The sequence below is a fragment of the Cyanistes caeruleus genome, chromosome 4 (assembly GCF_971803275.1).
Source record: "Cyanistes caeruleus chromosome 4, bCyaCae1.hap1.1, whole genome shotgun sequence".
Taxonomy (NCBI): domain Eukaryota; kingdom Metazoa; phylum Chordata; class Aves; order Passeriformes; family Paridae; genus Cyanistes; species Cyanistes caeruleus.
Window position 1 is genome coordinate 43,490,534 of NC_141704.1, and position 22,414 is coordinate 43,512,947.

Below are 22,414 nucleotides of genomic sequence, written 5' to 3' on the forward strand. Positions count from 1 at the left end.
GAGTCTGACCTGTCAGACTTGGGGAGAGTCTGACCTGTCAGACTCTCCTTTCTCACTCTCCTGTGGAACTGCCTGTTGCGCAGCTTTGTAGTGCTTCTCAAACTGGGGACTTGGTAATCTTGTTTCTGCTTCTTCTGCTTCCATCTTAAGTTTTCTTAGGGCTTCCTTCCTTCCTTCCTTCCAACTGCTTAGTTGGAATTTACTTACTAAACAGCACAACTCTTTTAAATCATCCAAAATTGTAATCTGACATTTTTTTATTTTTAAATTCATAAGAAAAATATTACATGAGAACATGCTCTGATTATTTCAGGCTTGCATGTCTCAAAATCTAAAATTATATTTAAGAAAGGAACTGAACTAGGAGAATGTAATTCTAATCTTAGAATTGTAGAGTATTTGAGTTGGCAGGGACCTTCCATAGGACATCTAGTCCAACCCCTGTGCAAAGAGTAGTAGGGGCATCTATGACTAGATTCAGAGCTGTGTTCAACTTGGCCTTGAATTCCAGGAATGGGGCATCTATGACTTCTATGGGCAGCCTTTTTGGGTGTTTCACCATAAAATCATTTACATTGGAAAACACTTGAAAGATCAGGGAGTCCTATGTTTGTCTGAACACCACCATGACAACTGAACCAAGTAAAACATTCCCTCTTCCAGTTTGAAGCCATTTCCCCTTTTCCTGTTGCTACATGCCCTTGTTAAAAGTTCCTCTCCAGCTCTTCTGTAAGTTCCTTCAGGCTGCTATAAAATATATATATGTACTATATAAAATATAAATATGTATGTATATAAAATATATATATGTACACATTACTCTTAAGTAGTCCCTGCTGCTACTCAGATATTCCTGAGCGAGTGCACCCATGTGCTGGAGATCTGCGAGAAGTACAGAATATGGAGGTGGTAGTGAGCTTCTCTGAAAAAAACTGGATATCTCAGGGAGCCACCACTTCAGCAATGTTTTTGCCTTGGTCCCATGCTAGTTACTAGTGGGCTGAATTTGTGGCATGGCCTCCCACTTGTTGGGATTTTATTTTGCTCTGTACTGTCTGGTCACTGGGCTTGTCATTGCAGGTGTCCCTGTTCCTGTTATCCTGCACTGTGTTCACCCCTCTGTGACGGCTTCTTCCAGCAGTACCTCCCGTGTCATTTCAGTTTTCTGCTCCTTCAGAATACCCATCTTCTCTTGAATATGCTTCCTATCTCTTCTAGAAAAATGTATTTTCCACTTTAAGAAATGTTTGTCTTACAGAAGGCCACTTCAAGTGAAATGCAGTAGAGAACAGTTTGATGTGTAACAAAGTGTCAGCTGCTTGCAAAGGGGGAGGTGTGCTGTAAAAGTAAAATTTCTGGTATGGAAGACAACTGCTCCTGTTGTTTCTGACATCTGTAAATGCTGGGAGTGTTTCAGTTTACTGGAAATTCTTGGAACACTTTAATTTTAGAATTGTCAAATTAGTTTGCTGTTCATCTAGTTTATGATTATGTAAGTCACCTTACAAGTAATTGTAATATAAATACGTTTTAAATCAAAATTCTTCAACATTGCCATAACAGGTGGATTTTGTATAGTATGTTCTCTTTTCTGTTCTCCATTATTTTTAAAGCTTTGGAAAGCTTTATCCAAATGAGCTTTTTTTCACTAATTTGTTAGTGCGAATTAAGATGTTAACATGAACTGCTTTGTAAAATTATAGTTATGTGAAAAGAAACTTGAGGAAAGGATGACTTGAACAGAAATTTTGTATGCATTCTTTAAGATGGTATTTAATGGGTAAGACCCTTAAATTCACCTTTGTACAACTTTTTCCTTATGTATAATTATTTTATCTGATCAATATCTTCTACAGTTGAAAAGTTTCTATAATATTTCAGTATCAGAATAAACAAATAACTTTTTGAATGCAAAAAAAAGTAGTAGGAGAGGGGAAAATAGTGCAAAGTGGCATTTAAGAAATACTTTTTAAATGTTTACTTTTTTTATTTCTCTCTGCTGTGTATTGCATCAGATTGGAATAAATATGAAGTAGTAGAAATTTCTTTTTTGTTCAATAATTGAAATTTGTGTTAAAAATTACTTTCTTGTGGACTTTGTAGGATGCTTAGTTGTGAGTGTGCAGTTGATGTATTTTGAACCTTGCTTGCAACTGTTCACAGGCTACTGTACAGTCATACTACTTAAATAGGAATGCTTTTCAATTCTACCCAGAATGAAAGTTGCATCTTCCAAGAAGTGTAAGAAAAGTGTTTTTCAAAACTAACATAAAGTCAGTGACAGTTACAGTTTTGTTGCAAAAAAAATCCCAAAAAACCAAAGTGGGAGAGAGATGTCTGCTGAAGGAGGAATAGCATTTTCATACCTTCATGTAGTAGATATTACAATAGTTTGACAGACGTTGTTGTAGATACTAAAATTCCTCATGGGTTCAAGGGACGATAAATCCATGGAGGGTGGATACATTAAAAAGATACTAATGCGGAATACATGCATATAAATGGAGTCTGTTTGAGAAAGTCCATGGAGGTAGCTGGAAAGATATTATATGAGAAGTAGTATGTATTTGCTCTGCTTTTATTCTTCTTGGAGATCTTATGTCTGGAGACAGGCTAGGTGTCAACTGGATACTAACTCTGTATAGTAGCTTTTATGTTTGAGAAGCATGTTTGATACCTGTAGTTTGATACCCATACAAATCCTAAGACTTAACACAGTTTCAAAATACACCTCCTTTATTTAAGAGGTTTTAAAGGCTGAAGCATATGATTACAGTCATAAACAGAAAAACATCTCAAGTTCAGTCTTCTCAATCAATTTATTTAAGAAGAGAATAGTAGTTTGACCAACTCTGCTGCTATAAAACACAGCTCACTCACTTTTCCTTTCTGCCCAAAGCTTCCTATATTGTATATCCCCTCCTTCCCCTTATATTTAAAGCAGACTTTAAAAAGCTTGTATGTAACCACAGGCTTGCTGCTGACGCCCATCTGTTTTTCCAGACTCCAGACACCTGAAAGTGAACCCAGACAAACTTGTTTGCTGAAGCCTTTACAAACCATTGTCCCAGGATCTCCCTATTTTAGTAACAGTCCATTATGCTAAATGAGTGATCCTTGTCTGATAGACAGAGGACTCTGAGACAATCCTGCAAACCTGTAGTTGGATATCTAGATGTTCTGTCTGAGACAGTCCTGCAAACCTATAGTTGGATATCTAGATGTTCAGTGCTAAGTGGTTTTCTTACAGCTCTAATTGCCGTGGGGGGACTGCTGTGGGTGCTGTCTGGTAGTGATTCCTGCCTGTGGTACAAGACCATTGCTCACCTGGCAACAGCTAGTCAAGAGAATTCAGTGGAGTTGACAACATGATTAGAGTGATCTAACTTGAGACTATTGCAGAAACAAATAGATACTCACTTCCGCCCTTGGTTTTGCCTCCTCCACCTTCTCTCTTGCGTTATCTAATGATCGCACAACAGTGTGGGAACTATAGGCATAAGAATAGCCTTCAGGGGCTTTGGAGGCTTTATACTCTTTTGGATCACTGAGCTGACCTGGCTTGCCAGCAGTACTTGGCATAGATATACAGGTAAAAAAAAAAAAAAAAGTCTAAGCTGCTTTTCAGACATATCTTGTACTTCTGATCAGAAGCCTGGCTGAGTAGGGCTGCCTGTTCAGTAGCAGAGTCCCATGCTTCATCTCACACCTTGTGAGCCTGAACCACTTGGTACTGTTCAATGGTCTTTCATGATATCTGAGGATGTTGGTGGCACAAACTATGTTTCAAAGCAGAAGTTTTTAATCCATTTTCTCTCAAGGTATCAACAATTTGATCATCTGAAGCTGTTTCTTACTAATGAGTTTTTAATCTAAACTTTTTTTCTGTAACCCATTTTAATCCTAAAGAGCAATTCATTACTTAGGCAAAGCACAATAATAAAATGTCAGGTATGGCTCCTATCTCCTTCAGCTTGGTTCCAAGTTACGGTTTTAATTAAATGAGTAGGAAGTGATATTACTAGTGATACATTCAGAAATGTATGTTTGGAGAATAATCAGAAATTTGTGTTTTTGTATGACAAGGTAAAGCTTGTGGTCTGAAGTGCACCCCAGGCAAACTGATGATACAAACTTGTATGGGGTTTGGTCTTAAAGAGATGCTACAAGGTTTTTGTCAGGATCCAAAATGTTTATTTGAATACTAGGAAACGTTAACTGGAGGTGTAGAATTAAAAGGAAAAGCAAGCAAAGATGAAATATCATACAACCCACTCAAGAAAATGAGGACTTCAGAAGGATAAAACATACCATGTGACAGAATAAAAACAGGGAAAGATATATTCCCAGCCAAGGAAAAACAGCTCTTCTAGAAGAATGACTGACTATTACAAGTTGATACTGGTAAAGTTGCAGTGTTTCTTTTAAGAGCTGTGAAAAGGTCACTGCAGACTTTAGAAGATTGTTTTAGTTAATTTCCATTTGCTGCCTTCTTTCTGGAAAAACAGATTGGGCAAGAACATGTCCCCTAGTGTCCTCTCCCCCAGTCAAAAGTATGGTGCTCTGTGCAACATAAAAGTTCCTCCTTCTCCAGACTTGTATCAGTTATCTGCAGGGATAAAGCTAAATTCTGTTAGATAAAATAGTGGACAGACTGGGAGAAGATCAGTGAGATAGTATCAGTTGGCATTTCCTTTTATGAAGATGTACTGTGGCAGTGTCCTGTTTCCAGTATGTTTTTGCTGCGTATACGTATGTCCTAAGAATAGTGAAATACTAATGTAATTGTTAAGGTTGATGGTGAAGTTCCCTTTTTGAAATCATGTCATTATATGGTAGAGTTTAATCTTTTCTACTGTATTGCTGTGATCTGATGTGTAGATAAAACCCAACTGAAAGAAATACACAGTAAAATATGGTTGATGGGTTAGAGGAAACTATAGGATTTAAACGATTTTCGTATATATTTGTTCAAGTGTGGGAGTCAAGGAGAGCTGGTCACTGTAGAATACATGAAGTTTGTTCTCTATAGCTGCCTTCTTTCAGACTGGATTACTGTGTGCATCTCTACTTGTGACTAAATATTTTTAGTTAGTGTATTAGTATTTACTAAGTGTTCTTGTTCTTCTAAGGGTAAATGTAATAGAAATTAAGTTCAGAGATATCTTCGTCAGGAAAACTATTTAATGGAAAATATCTTTTATTCTTTTAATACAGTTTAGCAGTTAATTCAGTCTAATGAAAGGTCAAGGGACTGATGCCCATTGTAATGCTCAGAACCCTCTTAATTTTTGGCTGAAAAAAGAATTTGAAAATGGAGGTGATGTCTAAAAAAAACATCCTGTTTTGAGAAGTGAAATAGGAGAGGTCTTACTTGTTTCTCACAAAACTTTGATTTTATTGGTATCCTGAGAACAATTTAGAGTAGAATTCTTACATCTGAATTCTGAAGTTGAAGGTGGTACATATGGAAGAGAAAACATACAGAAGTGATAGATACGTGATAGATACGGAAACTTGAGAGCTTGGATAGACTCACAAGAAACAACACTCAGGTCCTTGCTGTCTGATAGCTTGTAACTGCCCATTACCACCAGTAAGTTCCTATTTTCTATTTAGGGCTAGAACATAGGAGAACAGCTCTAGATAGATACAAGAGCAACCAAGTTCTGAATTGCACAAAGGCTTGGTGAGTATGGCATACTGTCACACATGAGACCCTCATCAACCAATTCAAAATTGCTATATGAAAGAGGTGGTGATAGATTCTCTGTACACTGTGGAATCTATGGAATTATTAGTACTGTTGACCACTGAATGTAGTATTCATTGAGTTATCTGATATAAGAATAATTTAATTTGCGGTAAAATTGGTTTTGAGGATTGTTTTCTAGGAGTAAACAAGGTTGTGGTATAGATTGTCACCTCTGTCCATCTCAGTTTTTATTTTCTTCCAGCTTTTACTTGAGTGGTTTTCTCTGTTGTGAGTTTGACCCTATTCTAACACATACAGTAGACTTTCTAGTGACACTAAAGCAATTTATGACCTACTTATCCTGTCTTAAAGCCATGTCTTTTGTTTGCTATCCTAAACTACGTCATTTCAGTGCAAATGATCCTAATCTGCATCTGTTTTTCTAGTCTTATCCCTGACTGAGGCAGGATAAAAGATATTTTAATTCCTCTAAAATGCATGTAGATGTAGCCATGATATCTCTAGACACATAAGGGTTGCTGTGCATTGATGAAAGTGAGTTATTTGGGTACAATTCAGATACTACATCACAGAAATGTGAGGGTTTTCTATAAACAGTGGATATGACAGGAAAAAAAGTATAAAAATTGAATTATTTGAAACCTCTGTTTCAGAAAAGATACTACTTATCAATTTTGAATGAAGAGTAGGACTTTGGTTTAGAAGAGGAGTGATTTCAAGGAAATTCAAAGAGGACTGAACATGTAAACAATTGCTATGAAGTGCAGATTGCTGGTGTCTAAGAAGGGGTCAGACTAAGTTCAGTACTACAGAGTGATGCTAGAAACTGCCCTGTGATAGTAATGTTGCTTTACAGAGAGGTCTGCTTACTATATTATTATGTCATATAATTACAAATAAGTTCTGTAATGTAGTAGTTATGTATATGCAAAGATCTGTTTAACACAGGAAAAGAATTGATCTCGGTTTAATTTTTTCTGATATAAATGCAAGCATGTGGCTGTTGGAGAAAAACAAGCCTGTGAGGTCCATACTCATAACTACTGCTGAAATAGAAATCAGCAGGTTAAATCACTATTTTTGATGCTCCTGTACCCAAATATAGCAATGCTGCTTTTGGCAGACGGCAGGAGGGATGGTGAGCTTCAGGAAGGATCAACTCTTGTTAGCTGAGGAAAGTAGGAAGCAGCATGGTCTTCCTTCTCCTTTCTCCTCTTCTGCCTCCATGCTGCTGTTACCTTTTCTTCTCAACCAGTGTAACTCAATCCAAATTGTTCATCTTGATGACAGTTCTGTAAATCGCCACAAATGCTTGGAAACTTGCTATGGGAAAACATTCCAAGCATAGTGTTGTCAGCTGGAGTTACAGTATGACCTCTGCAGCTGCACGAGACATTTTTCACACTCAGCCTTCACTTTTGCACAATATGCTGCTAACTTCAAAATGAACACTTGTTCATGAAATGACGTTGTTCATTAAAATAACGTTTGATACGCACTTTAAAAATACCTCTTTTGCTTCATTTCATTCCTGCAGAAATTTTTGCCCTATATTCCTCCTGGCAATGCCAGGCTCCACTTCGGGTTTTTCTTGGGTGCTGGTTTGTTTGGGGTTTTTTTGTGGTTGGTTGGGTTTTGGTTTGTTGTTTGTTTTTTTTTTAATAAATATGCCATAGGTTTCCTATATGGCTTTCTCTGTGTTTTCTACTTTACTTTCTTCATTCAGTGTTTCTTTTCACCTAAATGTTGCTCTGTCACCTCTTAAATGTCTTTCCCTCTATGTGTAGAAGGTAAAATATGAAGGCTTAGTTGCTTTTCAGAGGCTGCAAGTAGGAATTTTTTCTGTTACATCTTTGCAGTATGTAGCTGGCCACCTACGTATAAATATTTCTAGAGCTGGCTTCTTTCAGAGGTTTCTTGGAACACAAGAGGACTAAAACTAAGCAGATACTGTTATCTACACTGTTTCTTTTATGCTCCTGCATACCAAGAAGAAAGACAGATGGGATTCTACTTAGTGTGCTTCCTTGTGCATGCAAGTTGCAGTGGAGGCTGGGAACAGCCAACTACGCAAAATTCAGTGGTGTGTTGCTATATTTTGGAATGTTGGCTTCATAATCATAAATATGTTTTTTATATAGGTACAATATTTTAGAAGTGATAGAAAAGTACTATTTACATAGGAAGAGTTTTTGTTTGTTTTTTTCACTACTTTGATAGCTTTGGGAATATTTGACAATTTTGAAGCAAAGATGTGTGTCAGAGATGTCTTCATGAGAGCTTCACAAGAGAGAATCAGAAGTTGGATTTGATGCTGTCTGCAAGACCTGTTGCATATTGAAGAACATAAAAAAGTCTTTCCAGATTGCTTAATTATTTGGAAAAAAATGAATACATGCTTTAGTCTGGATTATCCTGATGAAAACTAAAAACAAATGTCTCCTTCTATTTGCTTAAAACCTTTTGGCCATTTGTTTCTCAACTATTTTTTGTTACTTTTTTTTAAGCATCTCCAGCTATCAGAAATTCTTGGGTTCTGCAAGAGGAAATCATAAATTTACCTCTGGTGTCTTGCTGATATTAGCTGTCTTAAAATCATCACTCATGTATTTCAGGATAAATAATTGTCTAGTTATGCCAAATAACCCTAATTGGTCTGATTTTGCATAGCTACTGCTCATAGGGGGAGCATTCCTTTTTAGAATGCACTGCAGCATTCTTTTTTCAGAAGAGGAAGATTGAAAATCTTCTGGATTTTTTTAACAGTAGCATAACCTTAAAAATGCCTGAATTTTTTCATGATTTGATTTAAATTTAAATGCCATCACAGAAGCCTGTCTTTCTTGTGCCAGTCTCTGTTCAGTTTTAAATGTTCAGAGACAGAATGTTGAAGCACAGCAGTGACTGACAGTGTGGGATGGCATTTTTTAGAGTGCCTGAATAAGACATCCCTAGTTTGACTTTGTTCTTCGTGTCATTTGATTTGTTCTCCTTTGGTCTTAAAATCATGCAGGAGAAAGGATTCTAGGCCCACTTAAATTGCTACAGCTTCGGTTCCAATGCTGAATTTGGAACCTTTGTTTTCTTTTATAAATCATATATTCAGAAGAGAGAGCCGCACTAGTACCTGGGCTGTGGAGAAAGGAGGTTGAGGAAAGTTACCTGTAGGATGTCTCTCAAGGGAGAGAGGGAAGTCCTCCGTGGTGCAGAGCAGGTGCTGTGTGAGGGGTCCCTGCCCAGGCAGACAGGGCTCCTCCGCGCTTGGTGAGACCTGCCATCGCTTGCCCAGCCTTGTGCACATTGTAACACTCTCCACAGAATGCTTACAGGGATTACAACATCAGTTTCCAAAATCGCGAAGTTGTGGCTTTTTATCATTACATTTATCTGGGGTGTGAATTGCATGTTCAAAAGTGAGTATAACATTGTGAGGGTGCATGAGGGACTGATTGAGGGGTGGCTGTACACTGGCTGTTCATACCTATTCAGCCAACTGTGTGTTTTCCGTGGCACTTGCCCACTGCCAAGAGGGCATATTTATAGTGTGTACCACAGTATTTAGCATAATGGTACTCTATTGCTACTGGATTTGCTTCATGCTTGTATTATTTTGAGGCATTCAAGAAAAATAAAAAGACAAGTCCTTTCTTCAATATCTTGTTTTGAAAAGTGTATCCTTATAATTCAAGAATCACATAGAAGCTATAATCCTATCTCTCAATATGTTGTCCATACAGGTATGTACACCTTTGCTTACCGGGACTTTGTTATTTTTTGCTGACAGTTAAATACCAAAAAAACCCAAATGGATAAAACTAGACCAAAATAAAACTACATTTGGAAATGACATGTAATATTGAGGTAGCATTTCTACCTTGTCTGACGTAACAACAACATTGTTAGGAAATCAGAGCGGAACTATTTTACAGTTAGAAAATATTTTGAGAAATATTCCCAAGCATTTAAAGCAATAGAAGGTCAGAGAATGATCAGGTTTTACAGTTTGTGTACTTCAACTTTAACAAAAATTGGAAATAGCAATGTTAAAATTTTATATTTTTTATTTGTTAAGTGTCTCTTGACAGTTTGTTTGTCCAGAGTTGTAAATGTATTTTTATAAGTTATATGAATGTTTTACAAAGATATACTTTTAAAAGTGCATTGGTGCTTTTTATTTTTGAAAAGATAATTAAAGTATGTATTCCAAAAACATCAGTTTTTAATTTTTTTCATTGTTTGTTTCTTCAAATGAGGGTTTACACAGCTGCATGAATACAGTGATACTTTTTCAGTCTCTGGCTTCCTATTATCATTCAGTTAAGATATTCATGGAATTAATTTGAACTCCACCATGTATGGATTTTTTTTTAAACCAGCTGCGTTTAGCTGAAATCTTAAATGTTAGCTAATTGGTTAAAACTTCTTGGCAGACCAGTTGTGCTGGGGCCCCCACTAGCAATTAGGACGTGTTTCCCAGGAAGGACACACTGAGCATGTTTATTTAGAATGTATATGTAACTTTTTTTTTTAGGCAGGACCCTCTCATCATTTTAGGAGTCAGGAGCTTCTGTCCAGTCTTCTGAGCAGTCTGTTGGGACCACTTGTTTGTACTAGTGAGTCTCCAATGAGCTCTGTAAGCACTTTGTAATGAGCTGAATCAGTTCAAGGGACGCTTCTCTGCCCTTCCCTGTGCTTGCCACCCTTCTGGTGACCTTCAGGTTCAGCCAGTACTTCAAGTTAATTATATCTGTAATAACTTTGCAAACTTGTTTCCAGATACTCTGAACTGGGCCAAGGTTCCGATGTAAACATATGCCCCTCTTTCTGGTGCTGAGATAAATAATATGAAAATGCTATCTGCAGTGTATGCTGTTATCCAAGTTGTAGCATCTTCCAGATTCTTAAGTTCTAAATTCAGAGATATGACTCTGTATACAAAGTGTCTTCAGAGAGAGGTGTTTTCCTGTCTTTTTGTCTATATATGCATTTTATTAACAGATGCACGCACACACAAAATTCAGTTGTAAGGGTTTTTTATTGGTTTGGGATTTTTGGGGGGGATTTTTCAGAATGTAGGCCGTGTTGCTAGTTAAAATTTTTTATTTCCAGTTCCTGGGATTGGTTTCAGTGTGGACTGTTTGGCTTTTATAGAGTAATCTCAGAAGGTTAGTTTGTATTGTCTCAGATATACTGAGATTCTAGCCCTTTATTCGTGATATAAAAATGTATTTTTCTGAAATGGTAGGAGAGTATCTATGTTTCATAATAATTCTAGAAAAAGAAATGTCTGCAGTTTTTTTCAAGTAGTTAATTTCAGTTTTCAACAGCTATTGAGGAATATACAGCAGTGACTCCTAATAGGAAAACATCTCAATTAGAAGTATTTTTGTCTTCATAAAACAATGGTATTGAAAAGCAAACTTGTTCTTCCAGTCTTACCCAGGCTGCATAATCCTTGTCATGGAAATATCAGGACAAAAGTATCAGGAGTTATTTTCTCCTCTTTTGCTGCTTTTGTCTCTCCTAGTATTCCTAGGATACTTACAGTTCCCTATATTTAGACCACAAGAGTCTAAAAGCTGTACCTTTAGCTTCAGTGTTAACACTTGAAAGCTTTAACCCAATCAAAGAGCGTGGTTTGAATCAAACTACTGTTTCCTTGTCATCTATTTAGATTTAGAATGAACACCTTCCAATACATTATATAGATTCTCACTAGATTTTCTGAATTATTCTTCTGTAGCTGTCTGTTGAACATGACCATTTTTGAACAGGTGGATTTCAAAACATGCAAACTCAATTGCTATACTGAAAGGTTTAGTAGGAGATGATGGAAATCTTTCATGTTTTCACTTTTTTACTTCTTCCAAAATTACATAAAGGACCTTTTTCTAGACATGATGTCAAAAGGCATGGTTCTGAACTTTTTATTACATTACTTCAATTTCCTTTTTACTGCATACATGTAGCTGTATAAATTAAATATCTGTCAAGGTAATGAAGTTAGATTATGTTTGCTTGTTTTAGAAAGATGAAATTTCAAGATGAAGGTAACATCTGCTTTAAAAAGGTAAAATACAAGCTGTTGTTTGTATATGTTGTTTGGGTTTTTTTCCCAAAACATAGAAGTCTTAATATATGCATACATGCCTACAAACAATAATGTACTGTTGCATGTGAAGGTTTTAGTATATGGTACCAGGATAACTGAAATGTCAAATACACTCCTATTTGAAGTCATGCTATAAGTTTTAATTAACATTTAGTTTGCAATACAATTCATTTGAGAAATAATTCTTATGTAAACAGCAAAATCTTCTTATTTTTCTCAATGTTCTTTCACTTAATTTATTCAAGGGGATCACTGTTAATTTTTTGAGAGGGATGGCAGCAGAGAGGCCTAGTTGGAGTGGCTGAAGATAGGTTGGAAAAGTGTTGTCACTTCTTTGGCAAGGTGTGTGCTGCCTTTCATCTTTGTTGTGTGACTTCCATCCCTTTAAATCCTGTGAACTAGGAGCAAGTTCACCTATCCTTCCTTTGCTGACCCAGGAAAACCAAAGCCCTGTAAGCACCTGCAAAAGGAAAATCAGATAACTCTACTTCTCCAACCCTACTAATCCCCTAGCACTGCTGATCTGATTTTGATCTGTAAGCAGCTTCATTTTGAAGTCTGCTTTAAAGGATCAATTGATCGTGAAGTTGTCCATCTATAGCAATAAGTCTTTAAAATGCTATGCTAGCCTTTTATTCATTACCTACACTTTTTTATGCATTTCTTCTTTTATCATAATTATAAATTATTGACCCAGTTGACCAAATACAACTGCTTCTGTGAGATATGTATTTTCCTTACAGAAGTGGTTTAATTTTCTGCTAGAGGTATTACGTGTAAATACATAAAAAAATAGGTTTTTTTCTTTCTGTATTAGAATGTAAACATTGGAAGAACATGAATGTTCAGTTGGATTTTTAAAATAAACATATTTTTGTAAGTGGTTGATTTTGACTTTGTGAAAAATTTGATTTCCCCACTGCTGTTTCTTCCTGTGTAGCAAACATCTGCATAGCAATTACCTGATCTTTGATCTGGGGGTCTGTTTCACTGTTAATACAACTAGGATTGTTGAGAAATGTTGTTCCTCTGTACTGATTTTTCATTTCTGCAGAAGTTCAGTCCTTTAGAATGAGAGAGGTCAGAGTGGGAGCGCAGCACCCTTTCAAGAAGAGCAGTGTAAAACCAACATGATATACCAGCATCAAAGTTGTTGGTGGCAACTGATGATGCATATGCCAGGAGATAATGCTTGCATTTCTGGGAATTAGTTTTCATTTTGGGATATACTAGTTCTTACCACTTCTTGATGTATATATAGTGATTTAGTAATAAGTGCTATTTAGGTCATACATTAAAAAAAACAGATATATGAGAGTATTTGATTCTGAGTTACCGATTAAAGATAACAGATTCCAGCTATCTAGGATGATAATTAATTGGCAGAAGTTAAGCAGTAATAAAGTGTTTCAAAGCACTTTTATTAGTGTTGGGTTAATTTTGTGATTGTCTTCTGAATAATTTGGCATTCCGTAATAGTGAAGGTAGAAAAGCGCTTTTTATTTCATACACCTGTTATGATGGATGATGGATTCTTCAGTATATCCTGATTTTTTAAATTTTTCTCAGATATATGGAAAATACGAATTAAGCTGTGCAAGGCAGGAGGTGTGTTTGCAGCTTTTTGCTTGTCTTGACTCCTGTCATGGCTCAAAGTATTGAATTTTTTAGGTAAATGGAATATTATGTGAGAAACTGCATGACTGTGTTGACCAATTTTAATTGTTCATTAACTGTAGCTTGAAAATAACTTCATAGGCTTCTGGTTGAATACAGCTAAATAATATAATACTTTTGTGACCTATTTTTGGAATTGATCCTTTGATATAATTAGGAATTGAGAATTTTGGGCTCTTGACTCCTGAGACAGTAACACATTAAATAAGAAAACATAGTGGGATTGAAATGTGTAAAGTACAGTTTTCTTTCTCCCCTTTGCCTCCTTACCCACCAAAAGCTGACTTTACGAATACTTAGAAGGAGATGTGGTTTTGTTTTTATTAATTTAAGAAGCTGCCAAAGAGATCAGGAGTTATCATTTTGGCAAATTGTAGAAACATTATGTGCCACTGAATTTGTGAGGTATAGGAAAAGTGGCTGAGTAAGAGGAGGTCGTGAGAATTGGTGGTTCCATCCCTGTTCACCTTGTCATCACTTTTGGTCATTATCTAGCCATTCTCTTCTTTCAGTTCTTCCAGGTATGTCAGTAGTCTTTGTGGCAAACTGAAGACCAGAAGGCTATTTGTATTACTGGGCATTAGGATAAAAAGGCATAGGGGTATTCATAGGTTGCAGACAGTCAAAAGGGTTTGTACTTTCATGCAATATAAATGTTTCTGTTAATTGTATGTGTGCATATGATATCCTAGTGGCTGCTATTTTTTTTTTTATATTTTTTTTTTAATCAGCTTTGTTGTGTTATTTACAGGCTTTTTTCTTTGTCTATTGGCAGGTATTTAATTAGTCAAGGAGCACATGTAGGAGCTGTAAATAGTGAAGGAGACACTCCATTAGATATTGCTGAAGAAGAGGCAATGGAAGAGCTGCTTCAGAATGAAGTAAATAGACAAGGTAATTTTTAATACAGTAGGCTGTTGTATTTATCGACACTAAATGCAGTATGAAAACTTGGGCTAAATTGTGGCTGTTAAAGTCAATTTATTTTCTAAAGAGAGTTGGTTAATACAGAATGCAGTGTTTAAGTGTCTGTCTCTTAAAACAGATTTACATAATTCAGCAGTAAACTAGTAATTGTTTCAGCCTTAGCCCAGTTTTAATGTATATGCTTAAACCCATTTAATGCCCCAAGGAAATGGTAAGAAGAAACTGGAAGACATGATCTGCAGGGAAATAAGAGACACCTACTGATACACAGGAGCTGACAGTTGGAAAGGCTTTGAATCAGTTAATTGGTAGTGTTAACAGAAATTTGATTAGCAGTTTTTACAGTTAACACACAACATCAGGTTAGACAATTGTGTGTATTTTTTTGTCTATATTACCATTTCTCTATTTTACTTAGTTGTTCTCTTTTCTAACAGTACTGTCAGTCTTTGCTTGAGAGTTGCTTCTGGAATGCACCTTAGCCTAGATTTTTTTATGGTTGTTCTTGAAATGCTTGACTATACTGATGTGCAGTACTAAATGACTGCAGTAGCTTCTTATGAAACTGGAATTATTTGGGGAATGAACTCTTCCAAAATCTCTCTTTTATATGTTAATGCTTTTTTAAAAAGAAATATTTTGTTATATGGGATTTTACGTACATTTTTATGGTGCAGATATTCAACATTACACAGTAATTTTTAGTCCTTTGCAAGTTCAATTAAATTATTTTGAACAGCCCAATTGTAATGCCACAGCACTGAAAATTTCAGTGAGGTTTATGTATTTCACAATTGAAGCTTACTGTAAATCATGTATGGTGCTGTCTTCATAAGTTTCTTCTGTCTGAGAAGAAGGTTTGGGTTTACACACTTGAAGCTATTAGCTTCTAAAGCAATAATTTAGGTTGTTCTGAAATACTAAATTTCACTTGGTATGGACAGCCTATTTTCCTTCCTCTTGCATTTTTATGGCAGTTGGTTTGCTTGCTTGTTTCATGGAAGCAGGGAAGAAGGCATGCAATATACCTCCTTCTAAATTTATGTTTGAAGACATAAGAACTGAGGGTTTTTGTGTGCAAAGATAAAATCAAAGGAAGTATTCTGTGATTGTGGATGAGAATGGAATAGAAAGGATATGAATCTGGATGTGGACTTAGAGTGCATCTCTTACTAAATCATGAGATAGTTGTCTCAGCAATAAGGTTTTAATTACACTCCTTTGATGGCATCCTTAGCTTGAATATATAGATACTACATAAATTTTTGTGTTAATGTTACACAAAAAAAAGGATTATTGAGTCATTATGAGAATCACTTAGAAAGTGCTTAATTGTGTGTGTTGTGGCTAGAGAAGTTAATAGCTCTAAAATAGGAACCTAATTGTTTCTCGTAACGTGGAATTAACAGCGAGGCATTGTGACACTTTCATCTTTGGCTATGTAGCTCTCCAGCAGTGAGATAATTCACATTTCTTCCATATTATATATTCCTTCATTTCAAATCAAGCAGTGCCACAGTTTTGATAATGCAAGTTAACAGTGGAGTCTGTGGAATGACCAGTCCTGGCTCAGTGTTAAGGGTAGTGGAAGACCTGCCATTTATTTTGAAAATAAACAATCCTGGGTGACAAAATATCTCTGTGTAGGTAAAATGTGCAGTGTGGAAATTAAGTAGATATTTTCCATAACATGTTTGCCTTGCAACCCTTTCATGTGTTTATTCCTCTGTTCATTTTAGTTTCATTTTTGTGTTGCAGTGTTAATGCTGTAAATTTGGTTTCCTACATATTGTCAGTCAGCGTTGTTTGGTGCCAAAAAATTGCTTGGAAAGATTGGTCAGGTTCATTGTGATTTCAGATTTAATTGATGACATTTGATGTTTTTTTCTGTTAGGTATCTGAGAAGAATCACTTGTTAATCTCTTTTTTTACTGCTTTTTCAGGCCTTATGTCTTTATAGGAAATGTCGAAACATACTACTCAGCTACTCAGCATTCTATTAATCATCGTTCTGTACTTATGCCAAATTTTTGGCAGGTGTCAAGCTGCATTTTAAGGACGTGTCTTATTACAGGACAAAATGTGGGACCCTCTAGAGACACTAAATGTGCAAAAATAAATCATAGGACACAATTCAGTTCTGTGTGACATTACAGGCTTAATAAAAGGAAGGATCTGTAGTGTTTCCTTATCCTATTTTAGCATTCAGGCTCCAAAGTCTGATCTGACTAGAGAGGAGATGGTCAGTTATCTTGTTATACAAGTTCTGTTGTAAGGAGTGTTGGGCATTAAAGAAGAAAGATTTTCTAGTATTTTTATCCAGTGTCTGTTTTTCTTCAGTCATTCAGATCCCTGACATGCTACATCTCTAAATTGCACCAAGAGTCAGGTGCCTTTTCATGTGTCCTCTTGTGTCCTGCTGAGCAAATAGCATGACTTGATATAATGAACTGTGCAGGAATTGTGAACTAAGGGAGTAGCTATCCTGTAACTGAAGCTGTACCACTCTGATAGTTAGCAAAATATTTTTCTACCCTAATATTCAGTGGGGAGTTATTGAGTTAGTTATTTTTTAAGCTTAAAACCTAGCTTAGTTTTGTAATTTGTGAGAAGGTAAATTCTGTGCTCGAATATGGTATAAAGATTTTTTTGACCGTATTACAAACACTTCACAGATAACAACATCAGGTGTTTTATGAAAATTATACCTAAGTAATGCTGAACAGCTATTCTGTTTGCACTCCATGTAGTTAAACTATTTTGTGTGCTATAAAAAACCCTTCTTCTAGGACTTGTTTTATTGTTTCTCCACATGACTAATACCTTTTGCATTGGTCAGTCCTGTGTGTATATAGAGGCCACCGCAATCCTCAAAATCATTTAGCTTCATCAAAAATATTATTTAGTTTCTCAGTGTGACCTGTTGTGTTTCTACTCAGCAGTGTTTCAACACAGAGTTGTGGAAGTTGTCTTTTTCCAGTAAAGTTTTTATTTGCACTGGTGAAAACCAGCAGTCTTGAAAGAGATGTGGCTTTAGTCCTGGCGAGCCCTGGCCAGTTTTAAATGTTGTATCTCCTCAGGGCTTGAGTAGGGTTAAGTATAATGGTTTGAAGTGATTTTTGTAGCTGTTGATCATCAGATGTCCTCTTAAAATTATTTTTAACTGCTTGGGCAGCTATTTTGAATTATAGGAAATATTCTCAGGAGGTGAGTTAGTGGGGAGAGGTAATGTGAGGTGAATCAGGGGTTTCAGTGTGGTAGCTATTTATTCAGTAACTGTCAGAGTGGTCACTCACCCTGTTCCAAAGTGAAACACGTGTTCCTCATTCTTAATTATAGGTAATGTAACAAGACTCTCCCAGATGTATTGCTTAACTCAGATTTGTTTATGTGGATAAAATGTGAACTATTACATTTGTATATAAACATTCACTTCATGAAGTAAAAAGTGGGTTGATCTTCTCTGCAGTATCTATAAAACATGCCTTTATATGGCTGAGTCGTCCTGAAACAATGATTCAGCATTTAAATTTATGCTGAATTTTCATTAAATGCTCACTGAACGATGCACTGTTTTCAAACCTGTTTGGGGCTATTGAGTAACACTTGTTGATCAGGAAAAAAAGTGAAAGCATTTTGTAATAAATTATTAATGATTTAAGTTGTTAGGCTGCCAGGGGTTAAGCATACTGGTGGTGTGAACGAGGACTGTGGCTGAGGCTGAGCTTGGAGGCAGCGCATTGCCATCTATGGGCCGTTGGGAGAAAGGGTTGGAAACATGATGAGCATTTTCTTTTCCCCTGGTATCTTAGGAGAGTCTGGAAAACAAAAGGAAGGAGAAAGGCCCATACAAGGTATAATAAAGGCTGTTTACATTCCATTTTCTGTAGTTAATAATGGGAATTGTATTTATCTCAGAGTACAGCTTTTTTTCTGTGACAGAGTTTAATTCCCATTTTCACGAGTTATTAATGTGAAGAGTTTAATTTAGATTGGCAAGATTCTGGTACTTTCTTCTGTTGAAATATGACCAGAAATTTGCTGTCTTGTAAAAGAATGTATTTTTACTGCCATTAACCTCTGCAACTATTACATATTTTTGGGCTTCAGAAATAGTTCATGATATTAATGGAAGTCTGTATTGAGTATTTTTCCTGCAAAAGCATTACTATTTTGATATAACCTGGTTCTTTGGGCCTGTTTGGAAAGTAAGCTTAGATATGACCCATTAGAAGCTCAGAAGATCAGGGTGTGGAATGAGTTTTTTCTCTGTTCTTCCTTTATACAAAAGTGCCTCAGAACAAACAGCTATATTCATGAACAGTTTTACACTGGTGGGAATTTTTTCAGATTCTTTAGGTGGAGAAGGTTACTCATGCTGATAAGGATTCACTGTTGGACTTTGAGCATACAAAAAGGGAATGGACATAAATGTGACTAAGAGATGATCAAATATACACTATTTATTTACACAGTAGTGTTTTGCAGGCAACACTGACGTATAAATGTTTGTATTCTAGAGTATTGTCCCAGGATCTGCTGATCACTGCTGTGTCATTCTGAAAGGCGAGCAGATGCTCAGGCCTGTGAAGTTGCAGTTTGCAGTAATTCACATATCAACACGTAGGAGCTTCCTGAGGAATGCGAATATATGACTAACAATGTCTTATTGGTTCAGAGTTCTTGGTCTTCACTCTTCATATGTTATACTTCGAAAGTTTTTCAGTTTTTTCCTCTGCTGAGTCTTTCAACAGCCCTGTATGTCTTCCTGCAGCTTGGAGACTAAACATCTGGATTATGGTTTTTGTCAGTTTCTGGTAAAATGTAATTCTGTTTGTTTTTTGCCTAAATTGTCAAGTTTAAAATGGTTTTGCTGGTCAATTAATTGAATGAGTTGAGGAGTTCAGTCAAGTCCTCAGAACACTGACTGTTTACCTTGCTTCAATTACTTTATTAAGGAACTTAAGGAAGTACTTAAGGAAGTTTTATCTTTTGATTGTCTTTAGCATAAAGTTTTACAGTATATATATCTCCCAAGTCCCTGCATACCAGTGTATAAGATTAGAGAAATCATATACATAAAAACATTTTGTTGAAGGTCGGGCCACTGATATTCTGATAGAGGTCAACCCAGATACAATTTGTATTCTTGGTGATCACAGTTTCTAAGTTGTTTTTCCTTATGAGCTAAGGGCTACACAGAAGTCGTAAAGTAAGTGTGGTTTAACTTTTTCATATTTTATTGTCATGATGTAATGCTGCTTGGAATTGGGCACTTCTGACTTTTAGGAAGTGTATCTTGAAAATCCCAGATACAATTTGTGTTCTTGATGATCACAGTTTCTACGTTGCTTTTCCTTATGAGTTGTCACCATTCAGCCATCATAGAGAGAATTATGCTCTTGCATAGTTCTTTTCAAGATCTCTTTTTCTGCTATGTTCTGAAGTAGTAATTACAAAAATGCTTGCAAATAATGTGTTTGCATTACCCATTCAGGGTCTGGAATTTGTTTAACGTGATGCATATACTTGTAGGTGTTATGATGGTAGACTGTGTTTCTCCCTTTCCATCAGTTTTTGGTGGTTTTTTAGTAGAGCTATGAACTGCAGTATCCAAAGTGTTGTCTATATGTGTATAAGGTTTGTGATTCACAGTGACAAACCAGAAATGCTTTAGCAAGTATGAAAGATATAGCTTCATCTTGTCATCATTGTAAAGAAGCAAGATTGTTTCTCTTCTCATAGGGATCTGTTTATAAACAGATACATCTTACAACTTCAGCCATTTTCTATAGTATACAGATACATCAACATGGACTTATCTTTTGGTGCATAGAAAATTAAAATAGAATTTTTCTCTTTTTTTTTTAAACAGGTCACTTCAGTGGTTATTAGGTGATGATAGACATTCTTAAAAGAATAAGTTTGAAGAGTTTTAATAGACTGATTTTTATTATTACTTATTTATAATCCTTTTTCTACCTATCCCCTCCTTTTGTTAAAAAAGGCATTATGCAAGCTGTCTTAAAAAACTGGATGTTTTCATAACCTTGGAATTCATCTTCCAAAAAATACTCATATCAAACTCTGAACATTATTCAGATTGTTTAGTTTTTATTTTCCTATATCACATAAATGTGGCATAAAATTCGTTATATAATTGAATTGAAGTATTTGAACTAAAGTATTTTGTGTCTTCTCTTCCCCTCTCCTCCTCCCTGTCTGAATTAGGGGTTGATATAGAATCAGCTCGAAAAGAAGAAGAACGAATAATGCTAAGAGATGCAAGACAGTGGCTCAACAGTGGCCATATAAATGATGTCAGGCATGCAAAATCTGGTGGTACAGCACTTCATGTAGCTGCTGCTAAGGGCTACACAGAAGTCTTAAAGTAAGTGTGGTTTAACTTTTTCATATTTTATTGTCGTGATGTAATGCTGCTTGGAATTGGGCACCTCTGACTTTCAGGAAGTGTATCTTGAAAATCCCAGTCTCTCTAGAACAGTCTCTTCTCAAAGCTTGATTTTATGTTTTCAAGCATTCATAAATCATGATGTTGTTGGTTTTCTATTCTACGTCATTCAAAATACGAATAGCAGTATACATGTTGAGCCTCAGTATTACTCAGGAGAGGAAAGTTGCCCTGTTTTAAAAGCCAGCTATGTAAACAAACTTAAGATCTTTTTATAATGCCAGTTAACATCCTGGTTGGTGCATATTTTCAGGACACTATATTTATTTCCATACGTAAAGCAGAGTTCATAATCCAGGCTAAAAATTTTTGCACTTAAGAATCAGATAATCTAATTTTGTGTTCATTTTTTTAAAAATCATGACTCTTGATGTCTTCCCTGGAAAGCTTTAGGCTTCAAGTGTCCCCTAATTCACAACTTTTCATTAATGTTATATCAATACATATTGTAACATATTTAATCTCTTTTTCATCAAAGTTCTACTTTTATTCTAGTAAAGCATAATTAGTAATACATGGCTTTAACATGATTGTAAATTTATTTGACTGCTTTAGCAGTGTTAGGAGCACTTACAAACTGTAACATGAGTGAAAATAAGCACACATCCTGACTGTGAGTATCGGTGCCTTTAAGGCCTGCAGAGCAATTTACTGAATGGGAGTTCTGTTTCAAAAAAACCCTGATGCTCAAACATGATGAAAGCACATTATTCTGTTGGAAAAGAGTGATTTTTGTTTTAGAGTAGCAGGTATCTGTAAGGGAGTTGTATCTGTAACTGTTTGGGTGTTTTTTAGCTCCCTCAGTTTTTGTCTTTTTTGTAGTCCAGTCTATATACTTCTCCTAGGAGAGGCAAAACATATGTGCAGGCAATTTTTGTGATTGCTTCAAATTATCAAAAATGTGTGCTCTGTATTGGATGCAAGACTGCAAGATTTGCAGCTGATCATGTGTGAAAGTTGACTCATTGGAGGATATTACTGTAAGTATATTGGATCTTGAGAAACAGATTTTTTTTAGAAGAATATTTTGTTCTTATGTGATTTTTAACAATTATGGACAGTGGTTCAGACAGCTCTTAGCTCTTTACATAAAAACACTTGTTAGTTTAAGTATCTTTGTCACTTTGATGCTCACCTGAGAACCCATGATGAATGTGAGTGCTGAATACAGGCAGAACACCAGGTCGTCTCTTTGAGGAACTCTGCTCCCTCTCAGAGAACAGTTGAAGCATATAAACATTAGATTTTTGCAAAAAGTTAATGACAGGAAATGAAAGTTTCAAGCAGCTAATTTTAAAATGGAAGGGGGATTTAATAGTTTACTAGTAAGACTAATAAGAACACTGTATCTAACAATTTTTTGTATCTTACAACTTTTTTCCTTAGTTATTCTTAGTTTTTTCCTTAGTTTTTTCTTAGTTCCTTAGAAATAGGCCTTTTGCCTATTTCTGCATGTACAGAGAAGAATATGTAATTATAGAAACAATGGTCTTTGGAGAGGAAGTGAACA

General features: G+C 35.8%; 1 protein-coding gene across 3 annotated transcripts in view; it reads left to right on the plus strand.

The window, feature by feature from the left end:
- Window positions 1-22,414, plus strand: part of PPP1R12A (protein phosphatase 1 regulatory subunit 12A) — a 112,166-nt gene that overhangs the window by 45,664 nt on the left and 44,088 nt on the right. For all 3 annotated transcript variants that reach the window (XR_015285493.1, XR_015285492.1, XM_086884213.1), the window contains exons 3-4: window positions 14,281-14,399; window positions 20,664-20,823. Coding sequence is in view for 1 of the 3 variants with exons in the window: in XM_086884213.1 (XP_086740339.1) it covers window positions 14,281-14,399; window positions 20,664-20,823 (279 nt within the window). In the remaining 2 variants the exon portion in view is untranslated. The remainder of the gene's footprint in view (window positions 1-14,280; window positions 14,400-20,663; window positions 20,824-22,414) is intronic.